Source organism: Anabrus simplex, chromosome 2 (genome assembly GCF_040414725.1).
Source record: "Anabrus simplex isolate iqAnaSimp1 chromosome 2, ASM4041472v1, whole genome shotgun sequence".
Taxonomy (NCBI): Eukaryota; Metazoa; Arthropoda; class Insecta; order Orthoptera; family Tettigoniidae; genus Anabrus; species Anabrus simplex.
The window spans coordinates 423,909,928-423,935,675 of record NC_090266.1 but is presented as its reverse complement, the minus strand read 5'-3'; the positions used below and the strand labels follow the sequence as shown (position 1 = coordinate 423,935,675).

At 39.1% G+C, this 25,748-nt stretch overlaps 1 protein-coding gene across 1 annotated transcript in view; it reads right to left on the bottom strand.

Moving 5' to 3' along the window:
- Positions 1 to 25,748, bottom strand: part of Snx1 (sorting nexin 1) — a 339,596-nt gene that overhangs the window by 163,274 nt on the left and 150,574 nt on the right. Inside the window, exon 6 of the mRNA XM_067140832.2 lies at positions 14,903 to 15,024. Within this exon, the coding sequence (XP_066996933.1) occupies positions 14,903 to 15,024 (122 nt within the window). The remainder of the gene's footprint in view (positions 1 to 14,902; positions 15,025 to 25,748) is intronic.

Sequence of the window (25,748 nt, the reverse complement as noted above, 5' to 3'; positions counted from 1 at the left end):
CAAATACAAATTTTCATGTCTGTAACATCTTCAGTATTTGATGTATAAGTATTTCCATAAAAAGAATTCAACTAAGTTCACTTCTCGTCACCCCACCCACCCCTTTAAGTGGATTTACCGAAAACAAAAAAATGTGTTACTTTTATTTTCAAGAGAGATTAAAAATACCAATTCTCACATCTGTAACATGTTATGTTTTTTATATATACTGTATATACGCTCATTTTCAAAATTTACCCCCTTTGATGCTTCCCCTTAAGTGGATTATCAGAAAACAAATTATGCATGTTCCTTTACTTTTACAGGAGTTTCCAAACAACAATATTCACATCTGTAACATTGTTTTTTTTTTTTTTAGATATACTAATTTTAAGAATTCACCCTCTGTCACTCTTGTTCACCACCCCTTATGTAGATATTGCAAAAACAAAAAAATACGTGTTTATTTTTAAAGAAGATTCCAAATACCAATTTTCATTAATGTAACATCTTCAGTTTTTGAGATGCAAGTATCCGCATAAAAAGGTATTCAACCCCTTTTCCACCTTTTTATCACCCCCCCCCCCAAAGGATTTTCCATACATACATACATACATACATACATACATACATACATACATACATAAACATTATAGACTTATGCCTTTCAGCATTCAGTCTGCAAGCCTCTGTGAATTTACTGAACGTTGCAACAATCCTCTATTTGCAACTAGTGCTGTGGCCTCATTTAGTTCTACAAGTCTTATCTTTAAATCGTTAGAAATTGAACCTAACCATCGTCATCTTCATCTACCTCTACTTCTCTTACCCTCCATAACAGAGTCCATTAATCTCCTAAGTAACCTATCTTCCTCCATCCGCCTCACATGACCCCACCACCAAAGCCGGGTTATGCGTACAGCTTCATCCATTGAGTTCAATCCTAAATTAGCCCTTATCTCCTCATTCCGAGTACCCTCCTGCCATTACTCCCACCTGTTTGTACCAGCAATCATTATTGCTACTTTCATGTCCATTACTTCTAGCTTATGAATAAGATATGAGTCCACCTAGCTTTTGCTCCCGTAAAACAAATTTGGTCTGAAAATGTAAAGATAGTTTCATCTGGGAGCTAACTTCCTTGTTACAGAATACTGTTGACTGCAACTGCGAGCTCACTGTATTAGCTTTACTATACCTTGATTCAATCTCACTATATTACCATCCTGAGAGAACACACAACCTAAATACTTGAAATTATCGACCTGTTCTAGCATTGCATCACCAATCTGATATTCAATTCTATTGAATTTCTTACCTACTGACTTTAATTTAGTCTTCAAAACACTAATTCTCATACCACACTCATTGCACCTATTTTCAAGTTCCAAGATATTAGACTGCAGGCTTTCGGCACAATCTGCCATTAAGACCAAGTCGTCAGCATAGGCCAAACTAGTTACTATATATCCACCTAACTGAAACCCTCCCTGCCATTTTTTACCTTTCAGCAGATGATCCATGTAAACTACGAACAGCAAAGGTGAAAGATTACAGCCTTGTCTATCCCCTGTAAGTACCCTGAACCAAGAACTCATTCTACCATCAATTCTCACTGCAGCCCAATTGTCAACATAAATGCTTTTGATTTTAATAATCTACCTTTAATTCCACAGCCCCTCAGTATGGCGAACATCTTTTCCCGTGGCACCCTGTCGTATGCTTTCTCTAGATCTACGAAATAAACACAACTGCCTATTCTTCTCATAGCATTTTTCAATTACCTGGCGCATACTGAAATTCTGATCCTGACAGCCTCTCTGTGGTCTGAAACTACACTGGTTTTCATCCAACTTCCTCTCAACGACTGATCGCACCCTCCGTTCTAAGATGCCACTGAATACTTTGCCTGGTATAGTAATCAATGAGATACCTCAATAGTTGTTGCAATCCTTCCTGTTCCCTTGCTTATAGATAGGTGCAATTACTGCTTTTGTCCAATTTGAAGGTACCTTACCAACCAACAAGATGCTAATCTTACTACTCTATGAAGCCATTTCATCCCTGCCTTCCCACAATACTTCACCATTTCAGGTCTAATTTCATCTATTCCTGCTGCTTTATGACAATGGAGTTTATTTACCATCCTTTCCACTTCCTCCAGCATAATTTCACCAACATTTCCCTCCTCCCCATGAGCTTGGCTGTTAGCAACACCACCAGGAAGATTTCCTTTTACGTTGAGAAGATGTTCAAAATATTCACTCCACCTTTCCAGTGATTCCCTGGGTTGTATTATGAGTTTACCTGAAATACTCAAAACACTGTTCACTTTTTCCCTCCCTCCCTCCCTAAGACTCTTTATTACTGTCCAGAAAGGTTTCCCTGCTGCTTAACCTAGCCTTTCCAGTTTATCACCAAAATCTTCCCACCATTTCTTTCTGGATTTAACAACTATTTGTTTCACTCTGTTTCTTTCATCTACATACAAATCCCTGTCTGCCTCAGCCTTTGTTGGGAGCCATTTCTGATAAGCCTTTTACGTTTACAAGCTGCTCTCACTTCATCATTCCACCTTTTCCCATCTTTACACAAAATTTTCCTAGGCACTGCCTTGCCGTTTCTACTACAGCATCCCTGTATGCCACCCATTCTCTTTATATCCTGAACCTGCTTACTGCCTACTGTTCGAAACTTCTCACTAATCATATCCATGTACTTCTGTCTTATTTCCTTGTCCTGGAGATTTTCTACCCTTATTCGTTTGCAGACAGATTTCACTTTCTCTACCCTAGGCTTAGAGACACTTAGTTCATTACAGATCAGATAGTGTTCTATATCATCAAAAAATCCCCAGAAAACTTCTACATTCCTAACAGATTTCCTGAATTCGAAGTCTGATAAATTTCTGTTAGGCACATAACTGAACGAATGATGCAAGTATATTTGGCAGTTGGAGGAATTAGCACGAGAATTGTCTCAGTGTATTTACCATGTGAGGATGCAGATGAGGATGAAGTTGTTAGTCCTATGAAGCACTGAGTGACATCATGGTCAGGGTGAACAGTAAGGATAGAATAGTGCTAATGGGCAATTTCAATACTAGGTTTGGAAATAGAACTTAAGGATACAAAAAGGTGACTGGTAAATGTGGGGAAGATATGGAAGCTAATGGGAAGCGTTTGCTGGACTTCTGTGCTAGTATGGGTTTAGCAGTTACGAATACATTCTTCAAGCATAAAGCTATTCACCGCTACACATGGGAGCCTAGGAGTACCAGATCCATAATAGACAGGATTTTCAAAAAAATGATGTGTATTTTTAAAGCAGATTCCGAATACCAATATTCATGTCTTTAAACTGTTCAGTTTGAGATATACACTCATTTTCAAATTTCACCGCCCTTTTTACCCCCCCACCCTTAGCGATGGAATATAAGAAAATCATCTCTTGGTGAGCACCTACATTGTAATATGAATGTATCACCAAAAATTTCATTTCTTTATGTCCAGTAGTTTCTGCTCGGCAGATGATGAATCAGTCAGTCAGTCCAAATATACACTATATGTTCAAAAGTATCCGGATACCCCCAAAAACATACGTTTTTTATCTTAGGTGCATTGTGCTGCCACCTACTGCCAGGTAATCCATAGCGGCGACCTCAGTAGTCTTTAGACATCATGAAAGAGCAGAATGGGGCGCTCCGCGGAACTCACGCACTTCGAACATGGTCAGGTGATGGGGTGTCACTTGTGTCCTAAGTTTGTATGAGAGATTTCCACACTCCTAAACGTCCCTGGGTCCACTGTTTCTGATGTGATAATGAAGTGGAAACGTGAAGGGACACGTATAACATGAAACCGTACAGGCTAACCTTGTCTGTTGACTGACAGACCGCCGACAGTTGAAGAGTGTCGTAAAGTGTAATAGGCAGGCATCTATCCAGACCATCATACAGGAATTCCAAACTGCATCAGGATCGACTGCAAGTACTATGACAGTTCGGCGGGAGGTGAGGAAACTTGGATTTCATGGTCGAGCGGCTGCCCATAAGCCACACATCACGCAGGTCAATGCCAAATGACGCCTCGCTTGGTGTACGGAGCGTAAACATTGGACAATTGAACAGTGGAAAAACGTTGTGTGGAGTGACGAATCACTGTACACAATGTGGCGATCCGATGGCAGGGTGTGGGTATGGCGAATGTCCAGTTAACATCCTCTGCCAGCGTGTGTAGTGCCAAAAGTAAAATTCTGAGGTGGTTGTGTTATGGTGTATTCGTGCTTTTCATGGAGGGGGCTTGCACCCCTTGTTGTTTTGCGTGGCACTATCACAGCACAGGCTGACATTGATGTTTTAAGCACCTTCTTGCTTTCCACTGTTGAAGAGCACTTCGGGGATGGTGACTACATCTTTCAACACGATCGAGCACCTTTTCATAATGCACGGCCTGTGGCGGAGTGGTTACACGACAATAACATCCCTGTCAAGGACTGGCCTGCACAGAGTCCCGACCTGAATCCTATAGAACACCTTTGGGATGTTTTGGAACGCTGACTTCGTGCCAGGCCTCACCGACCGACAACACTACCTCTCCTCAGTGCAGCGCTCCGTGAAGAATGGGCTGCCATTCCCTAAGCAACCTTCCAGCACCTGATTGAACGTATGCCTGCAAGAGTGGAAGCTGTCATCAAGGCTAAGGGTGGGCCAACACCATATTGAATTCCAGCATTACCGATGGAGGGCGCCAGGAACTGATGATGCTGCTGCTATTGCTTGTTGTTTAAAGAGGCCTAACATCGAAGATCATCGGCCCCGTGCCAGGAACTTGTATGTCATGTTCAGCCAGGTGTCCGGATACTTTTGATCACAGTGTGTATATTATATATATATAAAACCTGCATCAACAAAAAATACCAGAAAGATGGAGTGTGGCATAAATACCTAACAAAGTCGTGTACAAAGAGCTAGAACCCATTACAGATACTATGCGTAAGAAGAGACCGAGAACCTTTGGACATATGAGGATGGAGGATTCAAGACTTCTGAAACAACTAGTACAACACAATCTTGTCTCAAAAAATACCACAACAGGATGTAAATTGATCAGAGAAGTAAGAGAGGATCTCAAGGAAATGGGCCTTACAACAGAAGACACTAAAAGCCAAAAACTTCATTTTGTTCCGTATTGAACTGAGATTACACTGTTAATATTTGAATGAAGGTTCCACCTATTCAATACTAAATACATGTTGTACAAGATATTACTTCACAATATATTATTTATTTATTCATAGTACGGTTTCGACACGTAAGAGTATCATCTTCAACTTAAAATTGCAAACTACGCGAGTAACATATTACTATAAACAATATACGTACAATCTATATATATAAAATAAGAGTTTTGTCTGTACATTGCTCAAAATTTGAAAAGGATGGTATTTCTGTATCAGTCATGTCCATAGTTACAAGGAAATGCTCTGTCTGTCTGTCTGTCTGTCTGTCTGTCTGTCTGTCTGTCTGTCTGTCTGTCTGTCTGTCTGTCTGTCTGTCTGTCTGTCTGTCTGTCTGTCTGTCTGTCTGTCTGTCTGTCTGTCTGTCTGTCTGTCTGTCTGTCTGTCTGTCTGTCTGTCTGTCTGTCTGTCTGTCTGTCTGTCTGTCTGTCTGTCTGTCTGTCTGTCTGTCTGTCTGTCTGTCTGTCTGTCTGTCTGTCTGTCTGTCTGTCTGTCTGTCTGTCTGTCTGTCTGTCTGTCTGTCTGTCTGTCTGTCTGTCTGTCTGTCTGTCTGTCTGTCTGTCTGTCTGTCTGTCTGTCTGTCTGTCTGTCTGTCTGTCTGTCTGTCTGTCTGTCTGTCTGTCTGTCTGTCTGTCTGTCTGTCTGTCTGTCTGTCTGTCTGTCTGTCTGTCTGTCTGTCTGTCTGTCTGTCTGTCTGTCTGTCTGTCTGTCTGTCTGTCTGTCTGTCTGTCTGTCTGTCTGTCTGTCTGTCTGTCTGTCTGTCTGTCTGTCTGTCTGTCTGTCTGTCTGTCTGTCTGTCTGTCTGTCTGTCTGTCTGTCTGTCTGTCTGTCTGTCTGTCTGTCTGTCTGTCTGTCTGTCTGTCTGTCTGTCTGTCTGTCTGTCTGTCTGTCTGTCTGTCTGTCTGTCTGTCTGTCTGTCTGTCTGTCTGTCTGTCTGTCTGTCTGTCTGTCTGTCTGTCTGTCTGTCTGTCTGTCTGTCTGTCTGTCTGTCTGTCTGTCTGTCTGTCTGTCTGTCTGTCTGTCTGTCTGTCTGTCTGTCTGTCTGTCTGTCTGTCTGTCTGTCTGTCTGTCTGTCTGTCTGTCTGTCTGTCTGTCTGTCTGTCTGTCTGTCTGTCTGTCTGTCTGTCTGTCTGTCTGTCTGTCTGTCTGTCTGTCTGTCTGTCTGTCTGTCTGTCTGTCTGTCTGTCTGTCTGTCTGTCTGTCTGTCTGTCTGTCTGTCTGTCTGTCTGTCTGTCTGTCTGTCTGTCTGTCTGTCTGTCTGTCTGTCTGTCTGTCTGTCTGTCTGTCTGTCTGTCTGTCTGTCTGTCTGTCTGTCTGTCTGTCTGTCTGTCTGTCTGTCTGTCTGTCTGTCTGTCTGTCTGTCTGTCTGTCTGTCTGTCTGTCTGTCTGTCTGTCTGTCTGTCTGTCTGTCTGTCTGTCTGTCTGTCTGTCTGTCTGTCTGTCTGTCTGTCTGTCTGTCTGTCTGTCTGTCTGTCTGTCTGTCTGTCTGTCTGTCTGTCTGTCTGTCTGTCTGTCTGTCTGTCTGTCTGTCTGTCTGTCTGTCTGTCTGTCTGTCTGTCTGTCTGTCTGTCTGTCTGTCTGTCTGTCTGTCTGTCTGTCTGTCTGTCTGTCTGTCTGTCTGTCTGTCTGTCTGTCTGTCTGTCTGTCTGTCTGTCTGTCTGTCTGTCTGTCTGTCTGTCTGTCTGTCTGTCTGTCTGTCTGTCTGTCTGTCTGTCTGTCTGTCTGTCTGTCTGTCTGTCTGTCTGTCTGTCTGTCTGTCTGTCTGTCTGTCTGTCTGTCTGTCTGTCTGTCTGTCTGTCTGTCTGTCTGTCTGTCTGTACATTCATCACTTAAAAACGGCTGAAGAGAATTTAATGAAAATCGGTATGTAAAGTCGGGACACTGAGTGAAATGGTAGTTTAGGGGAAGGCCTAAAATTCAATTCTCAAATATTTATATTTTAACACATGGGTGACGGGCCCCGAGAAATCTCGTAGTACGCTCGCCAGCGGTAGGTGACGGGCCCCGAGAAATCTCTGTTTTATTCAAGACATTGTTTTCGGTCTTCCTGTGACACCTCTTGACCATATCTTGAACTATTTCGGACGTGCACATTGAGTAGAATAAATCGTAGATGTATATCTGCCACTTTTCTTTTATTCAAGGCCTCTTTTATTCTTTGATTAAGTTTCGAAACGTCGACTTTCTTTCTACCGGTTCAGTCAATGACGGTGTTAGCTGACGACTATATTTTAAAAGAATTATATGCCGATGATCGTTCAAATGGAAATAGTCTAATGAATTAGTGGAAACTGAATGTGAGAGTGATAGCGGAAGTGATATTCAAGCCTCTACAGGCAGTAATTTACCTAGTGTACTTATTTACTCAAGTGATTCTGACGACGACAACGATGTAAACGTGAATGATGTGTTAGGAATTGACGGTGAATATAGTTTTGTAAAGGCAGATCCACTATTGCTAGGGGCATTGGAGAGTACCCATACCAACTTTAAAGATAAAATATTGACTGGTTTAATATTTATTTACGTTTTTATAATCCAGTGCACCCTAGTATGCTTAGTAGAAAAATGTCCGGTCCACAGGGTATGTGACAAGCTCAAGCATCCGGTCAGCAATGTGTTAAGTGGTCCTGTCAATAAATACTACATAACTAAAGTTACATAGAATTAAATTTCCTATCACTTATGTCTTATACAATTTTACCATACCGGCTATGACAACACTGATATTCATGAATTTTGATTTTTGTTGCTAAGTCCACATCAACGCCGAGCCACAAGAAAATGGGTGGAATGAAAATCGGTATATAGAGTCGGGGAAGAAAAAACTGTAGTCTAAGCTATGAACTATTTTACTGAACCTGGGTGAAATGGTAGTTTAGGGGTAGGCACCTAAAATTTCATTTTTAAATACATTCGTTATCGCTCCTATAGAAAAGTACTACATAACAAAAGTTATAGAGAATACAATTGCCGATGATTTATGTTTTATTCAGTTTTACCATACCGACTGTGATAAGAGTAGTATTTCAGAGTCAGAAGAAAGCTAAATGCGAAGGCCTACAATATCGAAAGCGCATAACGTTGATCAACAATAACATTACATTGACCATTGTTTGTTCTTTACCTGTTATCGTGCTCTCAACTCCGATAGATGAGATTACTGTTGTGTACTGAGTATAACAGCCTGACTCAATATTGGCGGGAAAGAGTTGGGGAGTTGGAAAACTTTTTTCTTTAGCATGCCATTCCTCTGGTTCATACATTGTCTGATACTGCTGGTACGTAACACACCGGGTCATCAGTATTCCAGCTATTCGCTCCCTACTCTGACTCGCTGTTTTGAATGAGCAGTGTGCAGATTTGGCAGAGGCTCGCTTTGTAATAGTAGTATGACCTGGTCTAGAATTACAATTTAGGCCTATTCCAAATTATAGCACTACAATTCACTAAATAATTCAAAATTCAACCCTGAAAAGAGACGTTACTTAAGAAAAGCTTCTTCCTATTCACTTTTATTAAATTCTACATTCATTTTGTTCGAAATTAACAGTGAAGAGGGGTTTTCTCCTCTGGTTTGGAGGAAAAATTTGCCTCCAAGTCAGATTGTTCCGCCACCCGTGTAGTGAAATGAGATTTCCCGACTCATCGGGTACTTCTAGGAAAGAGATTAGGGGAAGGGCATAGATTTTTCCTCCTGGGACTCCCCGCTATTCGACCCCCCCCCCTCCACCCGACGAAAAAAGACGAATAGTGTTCACGGATCAAGGCTGTGCGGCTTGGGCATTCCAGCTCTGGAACTTTGGACTGTTAGATCGGCAGCGTAGTACTGTTCGTTAAAAGTTAGAAAATGTGTGGTTTTTAATTTGATCGAGTATTTCATACTGCTGTTAATCGCGCCATTCCTACTGACATCAATGACCTATGTTCATTTCACTTGGGGAAACCACTAAGGCAGTCTTTCTGAGAATGTGAAAAAGCAGGTGGAGAGTGAGTGTCTGGCATTATAATGAAAACTCCCCATCCTGATTGTGACTGATAGTAGGCAAGCAACCGAGCTCGATAGCTGCAGTCGCTTAAGTGCGGCCAGTATCCAGTAATCGGGAGATAGTGGGTTCGAGCCCCACTGTCGACAGCCCTGGAGATGGTTTTCCGTGGTTTCCCATTTTCACACCAGGCAAATGCCGGGGCTGTACCTTAAGGCCACGGCCGCTTACTTCCACTTCCTGGGCCTTTCCTATCCCATCGTTGCCATGAGACCTATCTGTGTCGGTGAGACGTAAAACAAATAGCAAAAACGTAGGCAAGCAGACCTACCATCATAATAGAAATTCCTAACCCAGTTTTCATATGAGAAAAGACGTTTGGTGACTTCCCAGTCGCATTTCTAGGGTAACGTTGCTGTGCAATATAATACAATCTTGCTCACAAGGTGTACACTATTTAACATAGAATTCTGTATACAATGTAGAATTCCATAGCAAAACACGGGTACATCAGCTAGTAAGCTATAATGCAGTGAAACATATTTCTACAACATATCCTCTATGAATTGCTTACGATATTACGTTACATTGTTCACGTTTTAAAGATGTCTGATTAGTGGAATACAGAGGGTTATTCAGCTAAGTTGTCGAACTCAAATAACATATGGACCGCTCAAGATAGAATGGCGTCAATACCCTCAGAAGTAATGTTATTAACATTGTTTTTAAATTGGAACTACACTGTTTTCTACACCTACCCTTAAATCTACAAGCATTACAAGTTCAGCACTGTGATTATTCCAAAAATCGATCCAAGTACTTTGCGAAAATGTGATGTATTCAAATGTGCTTCATTTGCCAGCTGGGGACTGCCCTGTTTGATTCTCACTACGTATGAAACATGAGCTAGCTACTGAGATGCGGAGTTGCTTCACCTATTCCTGACAGCTACGTATTCACTCTGTGCTCGTAGAAGCACTGACCAAATGTATGATTTAACACCTTTAATATCACCGTAGGTAACAGGAACCATAAAGGAAAAACGGACATGCGACAGGCTGTATGTGACAACGTGATGTTAAACCACAGAAGACCGAACGAGCTACTTCAACTGGGCAATCACCCCTTCTGAACACTAATCTATTCTTCAAAGAATGAATAAAAGAAAGAACAGCCACGAAGGTCATGAAAATGAAAGACTCATTAGAGTTCTCATACCTAATACCGTTGGGATCAGAAAATAAAAACAAGGGTTGACTGATGGAAGCCTGTTATCCGTTTTTCCTTCACCTGTGTTCGCTGCAAGAAAAGCATATATGAAGAAATTCCAGTACATGCTGCAAACGACGATTTGTTGACAGTCACGGCCAGCTCAATCCCATCATTTAAGTGTTATCCAACGGGTGAAGCTATTTCGTATTTCATTTGTTTTGCGGTGTTGCAACGTCCACTTTTCTGAACTCCTATTACATTTGAACTACACATGTAAACCGAGTTCAGTTTTGTACAAGGCGACGAAGTCTTAATCTCAATTCATTTTTTAGAACTAGGTTATAAATTGATCTCCGGTCAAATGTCTTTATGCAACCAACCCATAAAGACATATGGTACATACACGAAATAAAGTTTGGATATTCCGTGGACATGCCTACATTAAATATCGGGATGTATCAATTGCTGTTACGGTACTTTGTACGTGACAGTACAAGAAGCAGCTGCTTGTACGTGACAGTAAAAGGAGAAGCTGCATTTCTTCTACGTGCAGGACGGTTGAGGCTAGGTGGTGTAACAAAAATACCTCTCGCAAACCCCCGCCTCAAGGCCGTATTCCTAGCCAGTCAGCCACACTGCCATCCCTCTCACTCTTCCATCTTTGTCAACATGCTTATCGCTACCTGTCCAGCAGAGCTGAACACGTGATTTGGGAGAGTTTCCCTGTCCAGGTAGTCAAGTGATCACTGTATTAGGCATCGACCATCTGTTGTATTGTCGACAAGTAAAAGTATTCTGTCTTCACTTTTCGTTCTTGTTTCTCATTTATGTATTCTTGTGTAGGTCGATCTTTTAATTTATGGAGATATGTGGGAGTTATACGGCTGGGTTTAAACTCAAAGTGATGAAATATGCTGAAGAACATAGTAACAGAGCTGCCGGTCGAGAATTCAGTGTGACCGAGTTTAATGTTCGCTACTGGCGTACACAGAAATCCGTGCTAGAAACCCCCAACCGAACACACAAGGCATTCAGAAGGCCAAAAACTGGTAAGTTTCCTGAACCGGAAGAAGAGTTGCTTCATTACATTACAGAGTTGCAAAATGACAGCATGAGATGCTACTTTTCAAAGACCGCGAACTAGCGATTAAGGGAGGAATTAGCTTTTCGGATCTGAAAGCGAGCCAGGGTTGGATGCGTAGATTCATGACACGAAAAGGATTGTGTCTGAAGGCGAACATCTCTCTGCCAGAGAATGCGAAGTGATTTCAGCGACAAAATCAGATTTCCATTGCCATGTTATAACAATGTGGAAGAAAAACAAATTACCTCTTATCTCAAATTGGCAATGCAGATCAAACCAAGATAAACTATGACATGCCATGTAACACCACCATCAACAAGACTGGAGAATCTAGCGTATTTGTATGTGCAACTGGGTGTGAAAAACAGTGTTGCACTGTCATGCTAGCAGTAACCACAGACGGAAGAAAATTACCACCATACGTTTGTTTCAAAAGAAAAACAGTGCCTAAAGCAAAGTTTCCCAAAGGCATTCATGTACGGGTTCAAGAGAAAGGATGGATGGATACAGCTCTTGTCAGGACCGAGTCCGTGCAGTGTGAGGAACACGGCCAGGGGCACTGCTTCGATGCCCAGCAATGCTAGCGTGGGACAGTTTCTGTGGACTCTTGGTGGAAGACATTAAGAAACGTCTTCAGGGAATGAAAATTGATCTCAATTCCTGGTGGACTCGCACACTGACTACAGCCCTTAGATGTTTCCGTCAACAAGCCCTTCAAGGACAACACACGTAAATTGTACGCCGAATGGATGGCAGGAGGGGAGCATGAGCTGACGCCAGCAGGCAAAATAAAGAGGCCATCAGTTGAACTCTTGTGTGATTGGGTTATGCGGGCATGGGTTATGGTGTCTACAGACGTTATTGTGAAGAGTTTCTTGAAGACTGGCATCACAAATGCGTTTGATGGAAGTTAAGATGATGCAGTACGGGATGGTGACCAGAATGATGCACGCGAGAATAGCTCGCAGACTGAAGGCAGTGACAATCAATACGGTAAGTATGCCAATTGTCTTGCTTCAACAGCCTAATGCAAATTGCACGGGTTTTTTTTTTTGGGCACATGATCTTTTGCACACAAATCCCCGTACACATCACGCACTGAAAATATTCAGTCATTTTTTGTCAAAAAAGTGAGTTATATGCAAGCAAATATGGTAGTTTTGAATGCAACTATCAATTCTCGAATGTCCTTGAATGTGTCTCAATTCTTCCAAGTATTTGATTCTGCCAGTCACTGTTTATTAAATCGTATGGTGAATGATTACATGCATGAGTCCATCCAGATGTTTCCAAAGCTCATGCATGCTATCTTCGCTATATTTTCTTTCGACCATGCAATGGTATTCGGAAGTAGTACATTTTCCATCCAACTTCTTTGACCAACATGGCAGGAATAAGCACGGCCATGAAGAACAACTTGGTTCTCTTTATTGCATGAAACATCACCTTTACAACACGAAGATTTTGTACGGCTGCTACAAATGGTGTTTCTGTGAAAACATCACTTGTTCACATCTTTCACACACTTTTTTTCATCCAAAATAAATTTTTTATACACTGGTGACCAGCCGTTTGAGTGTGGAACATCAATGTTTCTATAGAATTAATACATTCCACCTCAACGCAACAGAATCTGGTATGTGCTTAACATTTTCTTTGGTGAGTGGAAAGGAGGACATGATCAATGGTCGAGAGTAAATCGGATGAAAACCAGTGTGATTTCAGACTACAAAGGGGCTGTTAGGATCAGATTTTCAAAATGTGCCATGTAACTGAAAAATGCTACAAGAGCAATAAACAATTACATTTATGTTTCATAAATCTAGAGAAGGCATATGACAGAGTACCAAGACAAGAATGTTAGCCATACTGAGGGATTGTAGGATTAACCCTTTCAGACCTGAAAGAAAACTGGAGGTGTGAATTTTTGTTTGTATGTCAAAAACTGACTAAAATGCTCCTCAACACACATATTGATAGTTTATTTTACAAAATAAAAACTAACATCTGATAAAAAGGACCCACACAATTGTGCATATCAAAATTCAAAACCTCGTATCACATACGATGATGTATCTTCAAAATTTGCGTTCGCTAACCAATGTACACACTTATTCCAGTATTCAGTAACGCTTCTAGATTAATATAAACGCAATAAATAAATACTTTTGGCACTACTGCTTCCCGCCATCTCGCCGACCAACTGTGCTTTTTAAACTCTTCTTCCTTCGCCCTGGCGGTCAAGCGCATACTAAAAACAATTTAAATACACACCACGTGTCCCACACAATCACTGCAGTCCGGTCTAGCGCCGAAGAAACATCAAATACGGTCAGGGATAAATAAAATATGAACCCGCACAATTGTGCGTACACATTTAAATGTGAAACCTATGTTTTATTTGATGGCAAGGTAAATTTACTAATTTCATTCTACTTAATTTACAACGCTTATGCCATAGCGAAGATGTCTGTCGTGTGTAATGCGATGCTGGATTTGTGAGGCAATGTCATTTTCTTTTGTTATTCTTATTTGCTTTTCACAATATATTTGTATTCTTGGATGTTGTTCTTTTCTTTCTAATATAAACTATAACCCCCTCTGTACATCTAGCAATCCTATGCACTCGTCATCCTATTTTAATCCGTATCGACCCTAGATTTCATGCTTACCCATATTCCCAAATACAAGTCAAACACAAGTCAAAAACAAGGCAAGTCATTCAGATAAACCGGGTGTGAAAGCGAACAAATCATCAGGAGTGCCAGGGTACGAATGAAGAGAACAGCGTTGGACCAGGTGCTCAATCGTCTGTTCTTCCAGGTTACCAGTCATTAACCACAAGCTAGAAAATGCAATGTATGTGGTGACACCCACTGCATAAGCCAGTATAGATAGAGAATGATACAAAAAGACCTTCATGAAAACGATTCTCTAAGATAGGCTGTGCATATACGACTATGGTCCACCTTAAAGCTTTTAAAAAAAGTCATATTTGGGCAAATACGGTATGTAAAAAGCATCATTCCATGCCACAAGCTAATTAAAAAGAAAATCTATATAGCTATAATAGTAATATGGACAAGGATGTAATTTTAAAATGAAATGCATTCATGGGAAATATTAACAAATATTCAAGCATACAATAAACATCAATTTTAAAAAGGATAAATAATGCAACAGAACGAAGTTATCATACCTGTTGCTCCTCAAGTGAAATGCAACAAAGAGACTCTTGGTGAAATCACGAGACATATGAAAAGAAATATCTAGACTCCTAATATTAACAAGTACTATCTCTAATGTTTAGATCTTGCAATCCAGTGTCGTTAACACATGCAAACGAACTTTTAAAAACCTAGGAACTTCAAAATTCAGAAAGAAACAACCAATATATACTCACTGGATCGCTTTCATCCATCTTGTATGTTATTTTATTAACAGTCTCTCCAACCTTGTTGAAGAGACGCATCACTCCAGCACCACTAAGAGCGGATGTATTGGTGGCCTTTGGAAGTTCTATTTCTGGAAAAGTAAAAATATGTGACAAAATCTGTCCCATACTGTAGACACATTATGAGAAATCCAGAGAAATCTTCAGAGGTGAATTATCTACTTTATTTCTTCTGTTAGATTTAAATTTCCTTTACTGCCCCATGAACTGTGTGTATAAAAATATTTAACTTAAGAAATTTTACCTTAATTTATCCGTATTGAACTGAGTTTACAAATACTTACAAAATCTGAATGGTTCCACCTATTTAATATAAAACAATGTATTACAACATAATCACTTCATTAGCAGTACAAGTTTTGATGTTTTTACAACACCATCATCAGTTGCGTTGAAGTAAAGAGAAACCGGCAATTAATATAAAATACATCAACATAATTTACACAACGTGCTCCTTTTGGACATTACATTAAATTATAAACAGATAAAAATGACATTACTACCAGTTAAATTTATAGGTCCTAAAATTGACTTGTATTACTAACAGTTAACAAATGCACGACAAGTAAGGTCTGACCTATAAATTTGTTAACTGGTAGTAATACAAGTCAATTTTATCTCTTTATAATGTAATGTCTAAAGGAGCAAGTTGTGTCAATAATGTTGAGATGTATTTTATTTTAATTGCCAGTTTCTCGTTACTTTAACGCAGTTGATGGTAGTGTTGTAAAAACATCGAAACTAGTACTGCTAATAAAGTGATTATGTTGTAATACAATCAGACAACATTGTTTTTGTATTGAATAGGTGGATCCTTTTAGATTTTATAAGTATATGTAAAAATAATTCAGTAACCTGGCATTATGGAGCATTTGTACGAGTGACTTCAACTAGCTTTGTAGCAGAGAATTCGGGTAACTATCTGAGCCTACACTTGTGATAAATGTACTACGACTAAGATTATGTATCATCCTAACTGCAGTATGGAAAAAAAATCAAGGAGGGAAGCGCTGAAAACAAATCATACCATTATTTTCATGATATTTCATATCAAGAGGAGGAAGTCAATGACTGCATATATAGAAGAAATAATTTACAATTATAATTTTGAATTTACCCTGAAAAGGAGTGACACAATGTGTCAAGAAATGTAATGACAAATCTTGTATATTTAAATGCTCTTGAACATCAGCCAACTACTCTGGGATTTGTTCTTGCACCCTGAACATAAGTGCCTCGCTACACTACGCAACTGGTCAGCCAACAAACCAAAACTGAAATGCCTAATATTTGCTTTAGTACTGGATGAAATTTCAGTGGCAAGATTCCATCAATAACCCCCTTGAAAAAAAGTCCACTATGATAGAAAGAAATGAAAGTGTAAGTCATCCCCACATGCAGAAAAAGAAAAAGAGTATGGTTGTCTAGTTGCACTTCTTGCTTTCAGTGTTTTCCACCACAATACACAAAAATGACAGAAAAAAATTAATGAAGCAGGGCTGCATCAAACTTAGATTGGGGTAATCACAAGAAAAATATTTTGATACTGATGAGTCTAGGAAACTTCCATTTACTTCAAAGAACAACCGTCTCCTAAGATGATACAATGGAAGCCATTATATGAAGATGAAGTTGGAATTCCAGAGGAAAAAGTGTGGCAAATATTTGTTTATAGGAAGAAGAGTTACGGATTAGAACAATTTACCAAGGGAGATGGTTGATAAAATTCCAAATTCTTTGAAAATACTCAAGAAAAGACTATGTAAACAGCAGATAGGAAAAGTGCCACATACGTGATTGCTCTTACATGCGGATCACATGCGATTGATTTCTTTTCAGTTTTGACTTAATTTGTAACTGCTATGTTATTCAATCTATTGAAACTAATTCAGGATAAAATTTAGAAAATACCTGAAAAACAACATTACATAGTACATTACAAAATATATAATTTTAACAGTATTACTGCACTTATTCTTGTAATATTCACACCAAAATTATGAAACGCCTATTCTAGATTGCTTTTCCCAAGTAATTTTTGCATCTTCAAGTAGTTGGGATTAGCGAAAACTTTAAAGGGAATATCTGGTCTTGACCCTTTTTTCACTGAACATTCTTAGTCAAATATGCGACCCTCATATGAACCGATAAATTATTCCAAAACTAATTACTGAGACCACTGACGATACTACAAACATGTCTCACTTGGTATACTCAAATTAAGAGACTGCCAAACATAAAGGACGTACAGCTACAAACATTTTTTTTTTTTAATGCTATTTGTTCGGGGCGTCGACCTATAGAGATCTTTTGCCCCTTCTGGCACCATGTGATAAGAGCCCGAGTGTAATTAGAATGGAGGAAATGTAGAGTTGAATGTGAGGAAAAGAACGTTAAGGACGACACAAACACCCAGTCCCCAGGCCAGGGATATTACAATTAAAAACCCCTGACCCAGCCGGGAATCAAACCCGGGGCCGCCGGGTGACAGGCAGACGCGTTGCCCCCTACACCGTGGGGCCGGACAGCTACAAACATAAAACTTGGGACAGTGTACGAACTCATGAAACTCAAGACCAATATAAGGTGGCACTCATGACCAGAACATCACTAGCCAAACAGAATGAGCACAAAATAATAACCTGGCACTCTGAATCAAAACAGAATCAGAATAATCTGACACACATTCCTTGATCAATCAATCAATCAATCAATCAATCAATCAATCAATCAATATTGATCTGCATTTAGGGCAGTCGCCCAGGTGGCAGATTCCCTATCTGTTGCTTTCCTAGCCTTTTCCTAAATGATTTCAAAGGAATTGGAAATTTATTGAACATCTCCCTTGGTAAGTTATTCCAATCCCTAACTCCCCTTCCTATAAATGAATATTTGCCCCAGTTTGTCCTCTTGAATTCCAATTTTATCTTCATATTGTGATCTTTCCTACTTTTATAAACGCCATTCAAACTTATTCGTCTACTAATGTCATTCCACGCCATCTCTCCGCTGACAGCTCGGAACATACCACTTAAAAATAGGAGAGGATTTCCACCAATCAATACTTATTTATTGCATATATTACAGGAGGGTCCTGTAGTTTAATATATGCAATAAATAAGTATTGATTGGTGGAAATCCTCTCCTATTTTTAATTGTGCAATTCGTCAATACGGAAATGAAGATTATAGATTACGACATACCACTTAGTCGAGCAGCTCTTCTTTATCTCAATTCTTCCCAACCCAAACATTGCAATATTTTTGTAACGCTACTCTTGTCGGAAATCACCCAGAACAAATCGAGCTGCTTTTCTTTGGATTTTTTCCAGTTCTTGAATCAGGTAATCCTGGTGAGGGTCCCATACACTGGAACCATACTCTAGTTGGGGTCTTACCGGAGACTTACATGCACTCTCCTTTACATCCTTACCACAACCCCTAAACACCCTCATAATCATGTGCAGATATCTGTACCCTTTATTTACAATCCCATTTATGTGATTACCCCAATGATGATCTTTCCTTATATTAACAACCTAGATACTTACAATGATCCCCAAAAGGAACTTTCACCCCATCAACGCAGTAATTAAAACTGAGAGGACTTTTCCTATTTGTGAAACTCACAACCTGACTTAACCCGGTTTATCAACATACTATTGCCTGCTGTCCATCTCAACATTTGAGGTCACGTTGCAGTTTCTCACAATCTTGTAACTTATTTATCAGTCTATAGAGAATAACATCATCCGCAAAAAGCCTTACCTCCAATTCCACTATATATATATATATAAGAAAACAAAGGTCCGATAATACTGCCTTGAGGAATTCCCCTCTTAATTATTACAGGGTCAGATAAAGCTTCACCTACTCTAATTCTCTATTTTCTAGAAATATAGCAACCCATTCAGTCACTCTTTTGTCTAGTTCAATTGCACTCATTTTTGCCAGTAGTCTCCCATGATCCACCCTATCAAATGCTTTAGACAGGTCAATCGCGATACAGTCCAATTGACCTGAATCCAGGATATCTGCTATATCTTGCTGGAATCCTACAAGTTCACAATTCACATCTTTATATCCATTCACAATTCAAACTACTATTATCTATGAGACTTCCTGGAGTCCTGGTTAGCAGAGTTTACTTCAAATGAAAACATCACAAACTGTCAATATTTGAAGCGTCCAGTTACAACTCTTCTCTCATAACTTTTGAATATTTGCAGTTTTACTGGACTTAGTGCACTCGAGCACTTCTTGTACCACTTCCTGGTTTAACGGTCGAGGATAAAATTACCTTGATGGCATAATAAAGCCCCAATGTAATAGCACAATTGCTTGAACAATATTTAAACAAATACTAATATATCCAAAATATTAACCCTTAAGTACTTGCGTGACAAAGATACATCAACACTCGTGTTGGGTCTTTTTGACCCACAGATGCAAATAAAGTATGTGTGTATTCATGACATAATGAGCAAAATTATTCATTCCTATACAAAATATCAAGTTCTATTCCTTGGCTGAATGATCACTGTAGTGGCCTTCAGTTCAAAGAACTCTGGGTTTGATTCTTGGCTGGGCCTAGGAAGTTAACTTTGTATGGTATTAGTCTCAATCGGGGACTGTCCATCTTTATACACACGTCACACACACCACACTACCAACTATTCCAGAACATTACACATATTACAATGGCCTGCTGCAGGTATTTCAAGTTCATGTCCATGTGGGCGACCTGCCCACTTGTGAGAATGGGGCAATGCACGCGATGAAATATGTTGCATGCGGCACGAACACCCAGTCACGAGTGGAGGAAATAAAAAATGAAGGTCAATCACTGACCCATCCGGGAATCAAGCCCAGGAACCCTTGGAGTAAAGGCCGTAATACCAACCAGTTAAACCATGCAGCCCCACCATAACGTGACACACACGAAATAAAAAAAATCTGCTTAGCCACTTACTAATTTTCTAGTCATTTCTACATATATCTTCTAGCAGAAAAACACACACTCTCATCAGGTCAACTCTCATAACAGTAGCAGACAGGCAAGAAACCATTCTCAACAATGACCCCTATTGCAATGTGACAAATACTCAACAGCAGATGAAATTACATTGTACTGACAATATTTTATAATACTATGTACCACCGAAAATTTATAAAAGAATTCTTACTCGGGTCTGTGACTCGACGCGAGAAGGGTTAAATCTCCCTGAAATTAAATGAAATAAAATACAGAATTTAAAGTATACTATATATATTGCACCCTTCGGGTCAGGGTGACCATAGTTATTTTCCCAGCTAGTCAGTTAAACATCTCAGGGTATCCACGTTTCCAGAAAAATAGTTAATTTTTCTATAATTCCATTTAACGTACGTCCAAAAAGAGATAGTGACACCCTACGCGGTTCAAAATTCCGTAATTCAACGCTCAATCGTGAACTCCGCATACTCATAATTCAATTAACATTTTCTAAGACATGTTTTATATAGTACCTTATTCACTAAATATAACTACAATCTATCACTACAAATGAGAACTCATTCAATTATATAAAATAATCTAAAAATATATTTATTAAATTACTGACAATCGCGAAAGAAATGGTTAAGTCTCAAAACAAGTTCATGAACTTTCAGTCATTAACCTAATAAAGAAGTATTTTAACTCTTGAATAAGTTATTTTAAGTCAGCGCAGGCTTATTTCTCATCTAAATTTGCATATCACCACATTCTGGGTTGAGTATTCCTGAAATGAATTGAAATTGTTTCATCTTCCTACCAAAACTTAAGTCTGGTCATTTATGCACACAAATATATCAATCTTCTGACCACAGTCAAAATTCAGTATTTCGATAAATAATTCTATCACTTGCGGTGTTAAATATTCATCATCATCAAAAATGCTACCATTATAGTATTCATATTATTGTAAGAATGATCTGAATTTCAATAAAAGTGTCCTGAATTCTAATATCAGTGATCTGAATTATATTAAAAATTATCTGAATTCGTTGGTGCTGAATAAAGTGAAGAAAATGAGAAATCGAATGACGTACTAAGTTTCTTGGTCCTATTGCCATTTAAAATACGGCCCCTAGCTTAATATTCGCTTTTATAGTATTTCAAATTAAAAACATCGATGATATCCTATGTAAATCTCATTATTTCCCTACTCTAGCTAGATAATTTCTCATGTAACGTATCTCAGCTCAATGTGCACACAGCCAATAAGCATGTGTACAAGTGCCTGTATTACGATATCTCAATATTATATTATCATACTGGTTACATAATAGTTTCATCTTCCATGCAATCAACATTCACTCAATACGACATAATCATGCATAAATCTACCCATCACCACTTGTTACTACTGTCAAATCACTCTCAAACTTCATCTAAATATATATATAATTTTACTAACCATACCTTGCTATAGTTCTTCCCTGGGGCATATTTCCTTTCCGTAGTTTCCTTACTCTTGCCCATATACCGCATATTATTTATATTATATACGTCTCATTTCTTACTAATCTGCGCAATATTTCACTTAAAACATCACATACACTTCCATTATTTCATCTATCATCTTCATTTCAACTTATATTTAACTTATTCAACATCTGCAATTAACGCGTTTAACCTCCAATAATCATTAAATATAACGAGACATGACATTCTTTTAGCGCAGAATTCATTTTTTACAACATGATTTATCGTATAATTCCACACATAACCCCAAATACGGTATCTATTCTTCCAATATAATCATTCAGCAAAGAGTATGGTAAACTAAATTAAACAATTCAAAATATGCGTCCCTCTATGACGTAATCTGGGTTCGGATGGTACTATATCATTCATAGATCTTTTTAGCTAACTGGGATTCTAAGCAAACATCTGTTACACTGTCACTTTAAAAATCGTATTCTCACTCCTCTGGTTAAGATAATATAATAAATACGTAACCATTATGTCACGAGATATCATCTGAAGTTCACACTGACTTAATATATGTTAATATCATCTTAGATATTTCATACTGCACTTCCTTATATTAATTGCACACTTAATTATTTCACGCTTAGGCTATTCTGTTCTATTGCACATTCTGGTAATACTTTACATAAGAAATTATACTACTTATTACTATTACTTAGCTCGCCATTCAATATCTCGGGCCTTAGTTGCTCTTCTTCAACTGCTCCACGGTTTGGTCACAGGCCATGGATCGACAATTGGACGGATCCTCATCTCTGGTAGCTCAGGTTGAGTGACCTCCTCCTCCTCCTCTCGGGTCGGGTGGTTTTAATTGCCAGGACGACATCTCTCTCCAGGTCGGTCTATACCGATTTAGCAAGCCATCATTTCCTCAGGAATATTGTAGATAATATACATCAATTCTGAAACATATGTATTCATCATGGTTCTCTGAAATCTTAGTATTTATCGTTGATAACTATATGTATCTTTGCTAGCCTTCCTCTGCAGAAATATTTTCTTATTCCTTGAGGCCAGTAGATTATTTGCCTCGTCTTAATCGTATATTCAAAGTTAGCTTGTTTTCCTTTGGGAAGTATAATTTTCCAATGATCGCCTCTCTATTTACGATATCGTTGCTATTATTTTCTCCTGTTGTAGTTCAATCTTCAGCTCTCGCGTCTCAGTCAACCTTATGCTTCAAGACGATTAGCGTATAAGTATCCGGACAAAATTTCCAGAATTTCCGGGGTTTATATCCTCCTTACAGTATTTCAGGGATTAGCACATTGTTTCCTTCAATATTAACGTCGTCTCAACTTAATATTTTCGTTAGAAACTATCAATCTTGCTCAATTCTTCAGAGCAATGTTCAGCACGTCTTGTCGTTATGAAGTCAATTTTTTACGTAAGTTTTTCTAATAATCCGTTCGATCCTTCTTATTTTTTTAAAAAAAACAATTCAGTCGATTCTACTCTGTTGCACATTGCCTTCATAGTGCGGTAGGATTAAATCAGTCATGGCCTTCTAACATACTTAAATATCGATACTCTGCTACACATTCCTTTACCTTGGCTGGTCTCTACCTTCCGTAGGTGCCATTTTGGAATATGTCCAGTAAATGCATCGGGTACAATACATTATAAAAGATATTTAAAAAACAAATAGTTATGGAAGATTATTTAACATTGGTGTAACACAGTACTGTACACATAACACAGTAATACAGGATTTTTTTTTTTTTTTTTTTTTTTTTTTTTTTTGCTAGTGTCTGGGGAGCTTGCATGGAAAGGCGATAGCACGGCCGGTTGACTTATTTGCTGAGAGTCATATTAGCTTCATATCCAGCTGAGGCGATCTACTGCAATAATTTAGTGTATCATATGTGGTATCGATAGTGTGTTTAACGTGTTAGTTTTAACATAGCGTAGTTTCTGTATGAATACGAAAGTTACTGTGTGTTTAACCCATTCGCCTCACATTTAAATACCATAGGAGTTCACTAAGAAATCACATTTAAATACCGCTCTACGGCTGTCGTCATTACACTATTATTTAGAAAATCATACAAAACCAGCCAGTAAATAGTACTTTCTGAAAATTTGCATGCATGATAACGAAGTAATAAACTTACCAATGCCGCTATTTTAGTACATCTGCTGGGTGTGGTACACCTCAAAACATTCTTCTAAGTGAAGAGCTACGCCACAGTTTTTGCACTGCCAGCAACTTTCACTTCTTTTACCCCGGTTGTAGCACACAACATACCTTCTTGTGACTTGATTTCTTCTCTGTAGGGGGAATACGCAAGGGAAAGTGGGCGCATGATTTAGCTTGTAATCTTGTGGGGGTGGTGCTCACTGAAGGTCGACCTCGAACTGAGTACTCTGGCAACTGAACAGTCTCTAGTAGCTGCTGTGCAATGCTAGTTCTGAAGTCCGTGTAGCTCGTCTTTCTGTTAGCAGTGATCTTGTGATACACAGTGAAGGAATGAAAACACACATATCTAGGAGGTAAAAGAATATTTTCCTATATCCTTTCACTGTATGTCGCATGACTGGGAACAGAGCTGTAACCTGATCCTGAAGGTCAACACCACCCATCCCCTTCTGGTATTCAAGGCCACACTTGGGCTTTATCACTTCTTCCCTAGGGGATTGTCCTCTCTTTTGTCTGAGTTTGCCTGTCCCTGCCATGTCAGCTGATTTGTGTTTAGTGGTGAGAAAGCAAACATCCTTGTTATCTTTCCACTTCACACACAACATACTGTTGGCAGCCCACCTCTCATACTTTCCACGTTTTAGTTTCGTCTTACTGATATTGCGAGGCCTGTCTTTTTGGCTCTGTCTAACAGTTCCAATTACATTCATCTGCTTGTCGTGTAGCCTTTTGAATATATCTGGGGAAGAATACCAGTTATCTAAAAACAATGTATGCCCTCGACCTAACAAGGGTTCACACATGTTGAGCACGTTTGTACTTGCTGGCAGACTTGAATCCGTTACATCATCACCTACATAAATTTTGAAAGACAGACAGTAGCCAGAACTTGATTCACAAATTTTGTAAATTTTTATTCCAAACCTAGAACGTTTAGACCTATTAATGGACATATGAAAGGCGGCCTCTGAATTTCATTAGACTTTCATCTAGAGGAATGTCTTGTGAAGGTAAATATAATTCTGAAAATTTGGAGCAGAAATTTTGTATTATAGGCCTAATCTTTCTTAGTTTGTCACTACTATCGACTTGTTCGTCAACAAAATGTAAAAATCGTGAAATTATAATAATTCTTCCCCTGCTCATGGTTTCACGAAAAATACACCTGTTTTTACTCCAGTATAACTGTATTCTTGATTTTCGCACTTGTGACAGTATAACGCAAAATATGCCCTAATTTCGTTGGGTGCAGTCTCAAACCATTTGTCATCATCTTTCAACTTTCTTCTGTCAGGATTGCTCAACTGTTTTGCTGCATGTGAATTTGTCTCGACAGATATTTTGTCAAACAAAGGGTTCATGTATTCACAAAAACAGAGTTCAGATAGTGGCTGCGTATCAAACTTCAATAAGTTTTCACTAACCCCACTGTATTCACTAAAGTTATGTACAACAGGTTTATTGTCACTTTTTGTCCAGTTCCAGTCAGTCAAGTTAGTCTGTGCCGAGGTACGATCTCGTTTCGAAAGACTCGGCACACCGTCGTTATTTGCATCACTTTCCATGTCATCAGAACTATTATACACATCGCTAGTACTCTAACTAAGGACTTCAGGGTCTATTTCGTCATCACAAACATCACTGCCTTCAATATCACTCTGTATTCCTTCTTCATCAACACCAGCACATCTGCTTGACGCCATGATGGCAACTGACAAGAGAAAAATAATATGAAAAAAGATTCTCTTATCTCTTGTTTCAGAAGTGTGCGAGAACCTGGAGAAAGGGAAAAAACCGAAGCCACATGTGTAAACTTGCGCTCAGAATGCATACAAGTGGCATCTGTGGGTTGATGACTGAACTACATGGATTGATGTACAGCTGTGCATCGCCGCGAGCAGAGCTCGTCATTTGATTCATATGCCACGAATAACTATGACGAGCTAGGGTCGTCAAATGATGTGATTGGGTTGAGGAGTGATGCATACAGTCAAACAGTGTATATTGTTGTGCTATGCGAAGCATTCTTCTGTTAGTGTGTGCCACTTTAGATTCATTTGCAAATTTCCTGGCATCCTCCTTCCCCACAGAAATATGGTACATAATTCAGTGAAGAAGTTCCACCCCACTGGGTCCATT